Raw genomic sequence first — 12,422 nt, forward strand, 5'->3', positions numbered from 1 at the left:
GTGACTCAAGCAAAATTCAAGACTTTAATTGTTAAAATTTAAAATTTGGGTCCTTACCTGTCACAAAGGTAAAACTCAAGGACTTTTGGCAATTTCCCGTGTATATATATGGCCTAAACTTTCGAGGCCGATTTGTAATACTAAATAATTTCAGGACCAGTCTCAAATTTCGTAAAAGTACAAAACGAGGGACTAACTTGTAAATTCTCTTATTGTTAGAGCGAAAGCTACCGGCTTTGAAACCTGTTATTCTCTTTTTCGCACGGAGCGCTTCCAATGAGCTGAGGTAATAATAATGCTCTTCGCTCTCTGCTTTGATCCGAAATCTTCTTCAATTCGTAGTCTTCCTTTCTGCGTAGAGATTTACTTTGTTGAATTGGTTGTTTCATTTGTTGTTGTGCATATTTAGGCGTTTTTGTGGATGATGATCAAGAATTTTGATTGCATGTGAATCTGTATGTGGGAAGCTCATTTTGAAAATTTATTGTAATGGGGTCTTGTCTATACTTGATTTAAATAGAACCCGTGTCTCAAAATTTGGAAATTTTATGGTTAACAAAGCATTCTGAATGATGGGTATTATGTCTTCTGCATTGTTGTCCTGAATTCGCTGAAAGATCGAAAAGGGAGCGATTTAACATGAACGGAGAAAATTACTGGACTATTCTATCGGTCCTTGAATTGGTACTTCCCTGAAAATAGTGTGCATTGGTTTATTGGAGCGCCTAACGGTTCAATTGTTCTGTGCTACAGTAATTCCGTGTAATGGATTAGGGATTTTCTTGTGGCGTGAGTAGGATTTTTTTATTGCATTTCCATTTTATTATGTAGAAGTTAATTTTCACCCTAGGAAAATAAAAAAGAGATAATTCGTTGGTCAGTGCGTGCATACCCTATGCCAGTTACTGTGTTTCCTTAATTTTACTCATTAATAGCTTGATTTTGTGTAGAAATTCTTAATTGTTTACAGGTGTAATTACCTTGGCCGTGCGGAATAACACTTGTTCAAAGATGTAGTCAGTCCATAATAAGGCAAGTGAAAGATTAAGAAGTTATAGATATGTGAATAGTGAAAATTATTCAACTATTTTTTCTGGCATCAAATTGTGGTGCCGCTCGAGGGAGTACTATGCACTGGTTAATTGAGAAGAGTAATGGTCCAATTGGTGGTAATGCCATAACTGGATTTTCTTGTGGATTTGGTTTAGAGAAATTCATATCATATCCAAATTGTTATGTTGCTCCACGTACTAAAGAAACTTCTTGAGGAATGCTTCTATATGTTATCGAACTGTGACTTGTAAACTATTACACAGGACATCTCTAATATGATTCTATCAACATTTGATTAAGTTATTTGCTGGCTGCTTCTCTTAGTCACTGTTTCTACTTGCTTATAATTTGCAAGTATGCGTGATCCCATTATCACCTGTATTGGTGATTAGCTACAAATTACAGCTCCAGATGTGCTCAGTTTTCAGTTTTCATTTATCATTATATCTGTTTCCATTATTCTAGTGATTGGAAGTTGGTCAATTACAATTCATTGCTAATTGGTGAGAGGTTTCAGTTGATCAAAACTTTTTTCATTGCTTAATCACTAGTTGAAATGATCCAGAAGCTTAATTGATCTATGATTATTCCTTGTGAGTGTGGGTGGTTGAACTTGACTGAACCATTATTTACTTTTTTTCTGCTGTCAATTTTGACTGAATGCCGTTACTTTGTATCCTGTGAATAGTCATCATCTTACATCTAGGCTTGTTGCAAGCATAGGCTTGAAGATGTCTTGAATAACCTTAAATTGTGCACCTTAGGTGTGTGAGGTGTAGATCTCATGTGTTAGGCCCTGTGGCTTAAAAACATGTCTGCCCCTGGAACATAAACTTGAAAGTTGAAGTATCTTATCTTTCTCTTTCTTAATAAAAACTTGATCTCTTTGTGTACATCTAATTCTACAAGTTCTTATAATTTTTCAAAATACTTCACGTCAAAGACACTAACATGCTGTCTATTGTTTGAGTGTCTTATTTGCATCTCCAGTGTTTGCTTTTCATTTTTTTTTTGGAAATGATGTGCATTTTTCCTTTCATTATGTTGTTAATGTGCAGTAAAATGTGGTAGTGTGCATCTTCTTGCTTAAGCTATTATTAGAAGCAAGTTTTCTTTTTGTTTCTTGCACATAAAATCTTGTTAACATACTCAGATCCTAAATAGAGGCAAAGAGTTTACTTGCATTACATCTTTATCTGCCAAGCCTTGTGGGAGTAGCACATCTTTTAATCGATACTCATTTGCACTGGGACCAATATCAAGGACATATATGGGTTTTATGCCATGCGGCTTGTATTTCATATAAGTTATCTCCTGTGGTTTCAAAGCCATTTTCTGTTGTTTAGTTTCAAGCTTTGTCGTTTTGACCCATAATTTTTGCATGTGTATTCTTAATTTCTAAAATATTTTCCTTGGAAGTCAAGTTGATTCAGATGGTTCAACAAACAATAGACTCAAAATTCAGTGAATATGGGATGGCAAATACCGAAAATGACTTACCTACTCATGATAAGCAACTGCCTGTTGCTGGAAAGAAGACAGCATTGAGAGATTTGCAGAATGATAATAGAATTATGGTGCCCAACACTACTGGAAACTCTCCACTTTTGAAGGATAGAGGTCCAATTATTGATGCCATTAAAGTTTCTGGTGCCAAGAGGCCCTCACTTGAGTGCCCTGTGAGCCCCCCTCACCACCAGTCTCCTTGCAGCAATGCTGCAAACGGGCATCTTGTCTATGTCCGTAGAAAATCTGAAGCAGAATTAGGCAAGAGCGGCACTGGTGATAGCACAAGCATTAATGCTGATTGCCTGCAGTCAAGGCAACTTGCTCACCAGGAGGAGACCACCCAACCCAAATCCCAGATGAAGGAGCCAAAGGTTTCTTGTTTTCCAGCATTTGCACCTTTTCCAATGGCAGCATCAATAAGCTCGTCTGGAAAACCTTCAGTTCCTCATTCTCTTGGAAAGCCTGGTATGAGGTTAGCATCAGCGGAATCCAATTATCATCATGTTGCTTCTGCTGTCCCTTCGTTGAGTAATCCAAAGGGATTGAAAAATCTACAGTGGGAAGAGCCATATCATCAACTGGAGATGTTATTAAGAAAACTGGACCAAGCAGATCAAGAGGATTATCTCCAGAGTAAGCCCTTCTATTTCAAAGAAGTCACCTTAAGATGGTTTATTTTGCTGGTACTTCAATTCTAATAGAAATTTTTTCCCTTTAATTTATGTGATTCTCTTAGTGCTTCGCTCGCTCTCTCCAGTTGAACTCAGCAAACATGCTGTTGAGTTGGAAAAGAGATCGATTCAGCTTTCACTGGAGGAAGGTATTTGAAATTGTGGCTTTTCCTGCCTTATAATTTTCAACGAGCTTAAACAGAATCTTCCTATATTGGACGGTATTTTTGGACGATTTGTTGTCTTGCATTCATTTTTGTTCTGTATAGATGGTCTGATCATTGTTCCGGATTATAAATATCTTCTCGTTTAACTTCCATAGGGTAGTTCACAAAGATGTACATTTTAGCTTTATCACTTGCTTTATGACCATTGATGATTTTAGGATCCGCTACAGAGTTATTTTCTACTACTGACGTATAATTATCTGTGTAAAACATGGGCAGAAGGCTTCTAGGAAGGAAACTTATAGAAATCTGAATAGTGATATAACTGTTAACATGACACGAGCTGCTGTGCAACACAGGTATGAAGCTTCTAACTTAGTAAAGGGTGAAAATGCAGCAAATCATTCAAATTTTGCGTGACTTCATGGCCATAACGATGAGCATTAAATGTATCATACTGCGTATTCATGCGTGTTTTATGGTGGCTACATTAGTTACAATTGGGTGATGGTTTTAGATGGAAATGTTCACAAGTATTGTAACTTGTTCTATTATGTCTAGGGCTGACACTTTTTGATATGATCCTTAAACCAACATGAACTCAACACGAGATTAGCGGGTAAGAGTTAAGGGATTTGACCTATATGATCTTATTACCATACCTCGACACGACCTGAACCCGACACGCGAACACGAATTGTTGCCTCTAATTATGTCTTGGTTCAATGTAGCATTCCATTTGTCAGAAATTTTCTTTTGCCTACTACTCCTTAACCAACTCATGTCATCCATGAATATTCTGATACGAAGCCCTTCTATTTCATTCTAATTTGTTTCTTTTTCTCACAGCGAAAGAGTTGCAGCGGGTTGCTTCTCTGAATGTCCTGGAAAAATCTATGAAGAATTTTAAAGCACCCTCAACTCATCAAGACAGGTTAGAGAAGACAGCATGAGCGCGGTAGTGTTCATTTGATGGTGTGTTGGGCAAAGATAGTTTGCAAACAACTGAGCTGACTTTTTTCCTCCCACATGTTTCCACTTGTTTGATTGGTACTCACTGTAATATCCTGATTGCCATTGTATTTATCCATGTCCAGTAGTGAGAGAAGCTGTTGACAACATGTGAAATCGTTACTGCATCAACTGTTGTGAGAGACAAAAACTGTTTTAACCGTGATGCATAGCTTCTTTTCCGGTTGGCAGTGTCTGATCATCCTTTAATTATTTTGTATAAATGAAAGTTCTTCAGAGACTTATCTGATAATTGTTATTATTTTTTTTTACTCTAAACTAGTCTTAGAAGACTTAATCTAATTGATTATTGATTGAGTTAGGATGATGAGTATATTTTTTATCTCATGGGGTTATAATTGGAGACACTTGTTTCTGTACAAATTAAGCTTCTCAACTTTTACGCATACACCACTTCTTTTTTTCTTTTATTTATTTATTTATTTATTTATTATTATTATTATTATTATTACATGTTAGCAAAAGGTGATCTGCATTTGGTGAAAAGGCAATGCGGACCATTTTTTTTTTTATAACAATTCCATTCTTATTGATAACACCACAATTGGGATCAAAACATATATAGCTAGGGACAAGAAGTTTCTTGTCTACAATATCATAGATTCGGGAATGAATTTTTTCAATTCAGATTGTGTTTACAATATGAATGACAGCCTCTCGTGCTAAGCTGTGAACTGCCATATTGGCCTCCCGCTTAACGTGGATTATGTTGGCTGTCATAAAGGATTGCATGCCAGATTTTATACCCTCGACTAGATGGCCATACCTGCTTGTGTTGGGTATCTCTGTTGCACAGTCTCTCACAATTTGCAGAGCATCTTCTTCTAAACAGATGTCAAAGAAACCCAACTCTTTACTAAAAATCACTACTTGGAGTGCCGCCCATGCCTCAACCATAGTGGGGTTAGCTGCGAGATGGTGTGTGGTGCTTAGGGTGTGCACGGGGCGGGGCGGGGCAGATTTCCACCATTTTTGCCCCTGCCCTGCAACCCTGTGGTTTTGGAAAATGCCACCCGTGAACCGCAAAAGATGAGTTAGATTCGTGCGGTGCACGGGAAGGGGGAAGGGGGTTTGATGCAGGGTAGGGTGGGTTTAGGCGAAGAAGATGAAGAGACGAAAACAAGAAACAAAACCAAATCCTGGCAATCAACAAAACCCAAATCCAGGCAATCAACAAAACCCACATACCCACATACCCATTGAAACAAGAAACAAAACAATGGAATAAAATTTTGGTATTGGACGGAGCCGCTCGATGCTCACAATCAGATGCACGACATAGCCATGGCTTCAAAGATCACTAACAAAGGGAAAATGAAGATGAAGAGTGGCGGCGGGGTGAACCAGTGAAGAACAAGGGGAAAACGAAGAGTCTTGGAGGCTAGATCTTCGTGCGGCACTATGTTAGAAAATGAAGAGAAGAAGAAGAGAAATGCAAGTCTTGGAGGCTAGAGGCGCTAGGTTACAAAAGTAGAAAACGAAGGGTCTAGAAGACTAGAAGTTAGGTTTTTTTTGTTTTTACTTGCGGGGCAGGACTGGTCCCCTGGGTTTTTAAAAACCCCAACCCGCAACTTGCCTCGCATCGCACGGGTTAGACAAAATCCAACCCATATCTGCAAAAAAAAAAAAAAAAAAAAAAAAAAAAAAAAAAAAAAAAACTTAAAAATCGATATTTGCAGGGCCGGGCGGGACTGGGGTGCAGGTCGGTGCGGGTGGACGGGTTTTTGCCCACCCCTAGTGGTGTTGCGGGCAGCCAAGACAAAGCCCTCGCAATCTCGTACAATAATGCCTAGCTACACCTACTAGCTAGCCCATTCTTTACATCCATAGCTGCATCCCAATTCACTTTGATAATTCCGTTGATCGGTGCCTGCCAAACTGCTATCGGTTGATTTTCTTGTAAGCCGGCCTACGTGCTCGCCCTCTTTGTCATTGTGGCGATGGAAATCTTCAAGAGACTTCTTCGTTTCCCGTAGGACTTGACTAGGATGGGCAAAAGTGCCCTCATGGACTAAAGAGTTCCTACGCAGCCATGGTTTTTGTGCTAAAACTGCAAGGAATTCTATATCCTCTCTATCACTTCTTTCCAGTAAGTCCTCTATCAAGTACAAAAAACTGGTTTGAGCACTAGAGTATTTTTGCAACTTGGCCGGTCCACACCCCAGGCATCTTGAGCTGAAGGGCAAGTTCATAAAGCATGGATAACTGTTTCATCTTCCCTTTCGCAGATCGGGCATGCCATATTAGTCACTATTCTCTTCTTGAACAGATTCTCCTTTGTGGGAAGGATATTATTACAGGCTTTCCAAAGGAACATTTTGACGGTGTTTGGGACCGATAGAGACCATACCGTCTTCCAAATGTTCTCCGAAGAGGTTTTTTGTGAGTCTTCCCCCTTGCATTACCCTTGCTTCTCAACTTCCATATAGTACGTGGTCCTCATTGTGAACTTACCATTGGGAGTACCCCTCCAAATTAAGTAATCCTTCGGTAGTAGAGGGCTTAAGGGGATACTAGAGATGATCCGGGCTTCTTCCTCTTGAAAAACTGCATTGATGAGTGACAGGTTCCAACTTTTGGTAGTTGAATCAATGAGTTCAACCACCCTTGGTTGTTTCTGTAAAATTCTTCTAGTAGACTGGACTAAAAATGAAGTTAGGGTAGGGAGCCATTGACCCCCCGGATTCTAATATCTCTTCCATCACCCACTCGCCACACTAAGCCATTTTGTAACACAGTACGAGCTGATGACATTCTCCGCCATGCAAAGGATGGTTTCCTCCCCAAAGAGGCCTCCATCACCGAACCCTGGGGGTAATATTTTGCTTTTAAAATACAGGCAACTAGTGACGAAGGATCTTCTATCAGTCTCCAAATTTGCTTTGTTAAAAGGGCTTTCTTGAAGAAGACTAAATCTCTGAAACTCATACCACCCTTTTTTTTTCTTTTTTTCTTTTTTATAATCCCATACGTTCCCAGCTCATCCAACGGATCTTTGTAATATTTTGTTGATGCATCCACCAGAATTTTTGGATCATCCTGTTGAGGTCTTTGCATAGAGTGTCTGGAAGTTGAAAAACACTCACACTGTAAGGTGGGATAGCTTGGATCATTGCTTTTATAAGGATCTATTTTCTAGTTTGGGACAAAAACTTATTCTTCCAATTTTATAGACGTTGTCAGACTGTGTCTTTGATACTATGAAAAGCCTTTGCCCTCAACTTGCCTACAAGTGCAGGTAAGCCTAAATATTTATCATACCTGTCTGTTGCCCGCAATCCAGAGAATTGTGTGATTTCTTGCCTCTTTAATGAGCTTATGTTTCTGCAAAAGAAGATGGACGTTATGCTCAGATTTAATTTCTAGCCCGATGTCGCTTCATATTTTTCTAGAATCTTCATTAGCCTACGCCATTCCACGTAATTTGCCTTGCAGCAAAGGAGACTATCATCTGCAAAAAAGAGGTAACTGAGTTAGGGTCTATTTTTGGATGTGGGAATCCCAATGAGGCTACCAGTGTGTTCTGCTTGTAGGAGCAAAGAACTAAGCGCTTCAACATATAAAATGAAGAGATATGGGGATAAGGGGTCTCGTTGGCGAATTCCTCGTGTTGGTTTTATCTGACCCACCGGTTAGCCATTGACCACCACTGTATATGAGATTGTCCGGACACAAACCATTATCAGATTAACCCACCTATCTGAGAAACCCAGTTTCCTCATGACTGCCTCCAAAAAATTTCACTCCACTCGGTCATAAACCTTACTCATGTCTAGCTTTATGCCCATAAAAGCCCACCTTACTCCACATTCTAGCGGAGCAATTTGAGAATGAGAATTAGCCAAAGGTAAACATATCATCCCTCAAACTATCAAGAAATTTGTAATATTTTCTCAAACTTTCAATTAAAGTAATGTCCATTATAAATTACCAGAAAATTGCAATGCACCCGTTTATCTTACAAAAAGACAAGACTATTCTTAAAAAAATCCTCCAAAAGACAAATACCCTTATAACTATGACAAAAAGAAGAAAAAATCACAGTGGCCGTAGGTGGGTCACCAAATTTTTATTTATTTTTTCTATTTTTTTATAAGAATATTTTTGTTATTTTTGTTACAAAAGGGGCACACTGCAATTTATTGATATTCTGGGAGAGATAATTACTTCAAGTGAAAGTTTTGGAGGACATTACAAATTCTCAGATAACTCGAGGAGAATATATATAATTTTCCCTTTCATTTATGTTACATTTTTGGTTATGATTACAACAATAGGCCTATGGAAGGATAATATATCTAGGTTTTGTTTAGCAACCATCCTCTATTTTTTGTTTTTTTTTTCCTTTTTTTTTTTTTTTTTTTTTAATTCAAAAAACTTCGCAACATTCTGGCCACGTTTGGCAAGTGATTTAAGCACCTCGATTTTGAGGCTTTTTTTTTTCTTCCTAAAAACAATCTCAAAACAATCTTACTTTTTATATTATGTCAATCACTTTTTATTATTATTCAAACAAAAACTCATTACAAAACAATTTTTTTTTACTTTTCTATACAAAAAATTTAAAACTTCTAGCTACCTACTTTATATATATATATATATATATATATATATATATATACTACTTCAAAAAATTCTTCATCAAAATCGAGGTGCTCTATTCACTTGCCAAATAATGCTTTTAACTTCTTTTTTTTTTTTTTTTTTTTTTTCACTTTTTATATCACATCAATCATTTTTTTTCTTATTCAAATAAAATAAAAAAACTCACTACAAAATAAAACTTTTTTACTTTTTCATATAAATTCTTTGTATTTTATATGACACTAATAACTTTTTATTACTATTCAAAAACAAAACTCACATAATTTTTTTTTTTACCAAACACACCCTCATTTGTATTATAAGAACAAAAAAAAGACAAATAATACTTATCATTTGTATTATATGCACAAGATATCATTTTTTTTTTTAAAAAAAAAAAAAAAACCTATTGGGTATATATTTTTCCTCAGTGTTATGTTAGACAAAAGATATTGGAGTGTTATTAAGATTTTCAATAAAACAAGAATTCCTACCCTAATAATTCGTCGTTTTGAGATTTTCTGTTATTAAGCTAGTTGGAATAAGTTAACTTTACAATCCCCTTTCTTTGGGCAGTATAATAATAATGAGAAATGTTACGGCTCTTTCTGGGGTCTTTTTATACTAATGTGACACTATGGTTTTAAATAAAAAAAAACTACAGCTTAATTTGTTATTCGTGTTTTTATTAAAAAATTCAGGGTGACATGTCAGCATATAAGAATCCCAGAAGAACACTAGAAAGAGCTCTAGCATTCCTCAACAATAATATCCTCACCTACAATTAGTCTTGCCTAAGGTCTGTTTGGGTTTGCGATTTCAAAAAGTACAATTTTAAATAACGATTTTAAAATGTGGATTTGAAAAAAAAGTGATTTTTAAAAACGCAGGTAAGCGTTTGACAAATCGCAGTTTAGCCTTTAAAATTGCAAATTAGCCTTTAAAATTCTATATTTTCAAAAAAGCACCATCTTACCTGTGATTTGAATTTCAAATCGCAATTTTTAAAAACGCAGTTCCCAAACGATTGATATTTTGTGGTTTGGTTTAAAATCACATTTATTGTCTACGAAATCGCAATCTCAATCTCAAGCACACACTTAGACTAGCTAGAAAGTGGAAACTCACAATATATATATATATATATATATATATATATATATATATATATATATATATCAGCTTCATTGCTTTGTGATTGGTTTCTAAAATCAAATTGTGATTTCTAATAATTTGCTGCCTAAATTGCTAGTAATTTGAACAGAATATGAGAAAGTCTATTTGAGATCTATCTCTTCAAATAAAATTTGAATTGTCCTATTACCACTCAACCAAGTCATGAGTTCCATGTAGGCTCTACCCCATATATATTTGGACTGCAATTACTATGATCCTTATCGGATTGAGTTTTCAAAACCCCTCATTGAAATGCAATCACAGATTATTTGGTTAATTTCTATTAAAACTCCAATGCTGCATAATTTTGTGCCCAAACAAGGTAATTCCCCGAAACTAATGACCCACAGTGACCACGTTTCAGACTTGCAAGAGATTTAGATCCCGTGATGAACGTACAGGATATTTCTTTACCCACAAGCAAATACAACTAAATTACTATTATACCCCTATCCATCCCCACCGCCACGAGGGTATACCAGTAATTCGACGATCCAAGAAAAGATAACCACCACTCCCAATCACAACTCAACTGAAAAAAACCGCCCAGTGCGAAGTGTCTCTCTCACTCTCACAAAGCTTTATGGTAACTGCTAACCCTACATATACAAACCCTCCCCCGTTGTCGCACTTTTTTCCTTTCCCTTTCAATTCCCACAAAAGAATCTCTATGACGACGGCGGCCGACCCAGATATCCGCTTACCCTCTTCCCAGTTTTCTCACGACGAGAAAAGCCGCCGCCGCAAGAAGCGGTCGAAACTGATGAGAATCGACGATATGATGGCCTCAAGTTCGAGCGGCGTAGTTTCGAAGCCGAAACTTGGGATCAGAAAGCCCGACCCAACTGCGCCGAAGATCACTCGGCCGTGTAGCGAGTGCGGCAAGAAGTTCTGGTCGTGGAAGGCTTTGTTCGGCCACATGCGGTGCCACCCTGAACGCCAGTGGCGAGGGATCAACCCCCCGCAGAATCTGCGCCGACCCGTCTCCCCGTCGCCGTCGCCGGCCAATGCGGCGAGCGATTTGGAAGGGCTAATGAGCGATGATGATCATGAAGTTGCTGCGTGTTTGTTAATGCTGGCCAATGGGGGCAATGCGAGTATTGTCGGTTATCATCATGATGGGGTTGATCAAGTATTTGATGGGTTTGTTCGGGTGGCGGTGGAGGAGGCGGGTGCGTCGGAGACGAGCTGCCGGTTTGAGTGTTCAAGTTGCAAGAAGGTGTTTGGGTCGCACCAGGCGTTGGGAGGGCACAGGGCGAGTCACAAGAATGTCAAAGGGTGTTTTGCGATAAATAGGAGCGACGGTGATCAGGCGGAGGAGGACGGCCACAATGGCAGTGGCGGGGGCGATGAGAGGGATAGCGTGGAGGACAAGGTATTGATGGTTTTGGGGACAGGGCACAAGTGCAGCATTTGCTTGAGGGTGTTTTCGACTGGTCAAGCTTTGGGCGGGCACAAGAGGTGCCATTGGGAGAAAGGGGAAGGTTTCTCTGGTTTGGACTTAAATTTGCCTGCCCCAATGGAAGATGGGTCCTCTTCTTCTTATTCTTCTTCAGGATTGACACTGGATTTAAGGTTGGGACTATGAAAGATAGAGATTCTTGTCTGCTTAGTACTGATATATACCTTGTAATCTAGGGTTAATTAGTATATTCTGTGGTATATTCTGTAACATTGATAATATCTGACTTGATGGAAAAAGTTGTTCTTTGTTTTGGCTCCACAATTGGGAGACAGAAATTTGTGTTTCATGCACAACATGGAAAAAGACACTTATTTCTCATTACTAATAAATTCACAAAAGGTTGTTAGATTGAGGTTGGTGAATCTTTCTAGTTTGGGCCAATGGTGTTTGATATATTTATATACATTTGGTCCTTGCAAAGCCAATGGTGTTTGAGATACTGTTTTCTTGCAAGGTGGATTTGACAGGTCTTATTATCACATAAACATAAATTAGGTTTTTTGTTGCCCTTTGCTCATGGGGGATTGGCCACAACCTTGTTATAGTTTCTGCAGCATATTATAAGACTTACCAATATGGTCTTTACCCTTTATACTCATTATATATATAAAATTTTTGGTACCTTAGCTTTATATGAGTTTCCATTTTATTGATTTTGGAGTTGCAACCACATGAATATAGTTGAGGCATTTGAACAGTCAGCAGTAAGGTCCTGACTGAATATGATACTTGGCTAGCTATCAGTTCATCTCTTGGGGTTTTGAG

General features: G+C 38.0%; 2 protein-coding genes across 4 annotated transcripts; both read left to right on the forward strand.

The window, feature by feature from the left end:
* Positions 1-219: 219 nt before the first annotated feature.
* On the forward strand, positions 220-4,664 carry LOC133882926 (uncharacterized). 3 transcript variants are annotated; one of them, XM_062322164.1, is made up of 5 exons: positions 220-286; positions 971-1,032; positions 2,478-3,195; positions 3,299-3,382; positions 4,250-4,664. In XM_062322164.1, the coding sequence occupies exons 3-5, from the start codon at positions 2,487-2,489 to the stop codon at positions 4,351-4,353; spliced, it is 897 nt and encodes a 298-aa protein (XP_062178148.1). In that variant the 5' UTR covers positions 220-286; positions 971-1,032; positions 2,478-2,486; the 3' UTR covers positions 4,354-4,664. The 3 variants fall into 3 exon arrangements, with proteins under 3 accessions (XP_062178148.1, XP_062178147.1, XP_062178149.1); XM_062322163.1 differs by lacking the exon at positions 971-1,032 and having other exon boundaries at positions 221-286; XM_062322165.1 differs by lacking the exon at positions 971-1,032 and having other exon boundaries at positions 231-286; positions 2,473-3,195.
* Positions 4,665-10,812: 6,148 nt separating this feature from the next.
* Positions 10,813-11,883, forward strand: LOC133880968 (zinc finger protein ZAT3-like). The gene has a single exon (XM_062319939.1). The coding sequence runs from the start codon at positions 10,863-10,865 to the stop codon at positions 11,778-11,780; it is 918 nt and encodes a 305-aa protein (XP_062175923.1). The 5' UTR covers positions 10,813-10,862; the 3' UTR covers positions 11,781-11,883.
* The last annotated feature ends 539 nt before the right edge of the window (positions 11,884-12,422 follow it).

Source organism: Alnus glutinosa, chromosome 11 (genome assembly GCF_958979055.1).
Source record: "Alnus glutinosa chromosome 11, dhAlnGlut1.1, whole genome shotgun sequence".
Lineage (NCBI taxonomy): Eukaryota > Viridiplantae > Streptophyta > Magnoliopsida > Fagales > Betulaceae > Alnus > Alnus glutinosa.

What these genes read in the sequence shown, in the direction of transcription:
- LOC133882926 (XM_062322164.1), top strand. Translation starts at nt 2,487, where the DNA reads ATGGTTCAACAAACAATAGACTCAAAATTCAGTGAATATGGGATGGCA. An exon ending in TCAAGAGGATTATCTCCAGA is followed by an intron (nt 3,196 to 3,298) that starts GTAAGCCCTTCT and finishes TGATTCTCTTAG; the next exon opens with TGCTTCGCTCGCTCTCTCCA. An exon ending in TCAGCTTTCACTGGAGGAAG is followed by an intron (nt 3,383 to 4,249) that starts GTATTTGAAATT and finishes TTTTTCTCACAG; the next exon opens with CGAAAGAGTTGCAGCGGGTT.
- LOC133880968 (XM_062319939.1), top strand. Translation starts at nt 10,863, where the DNA reads ATGACGACGGCGGCCGACCCAGATATCCGCTTACCCTCTTCCCAGTTT.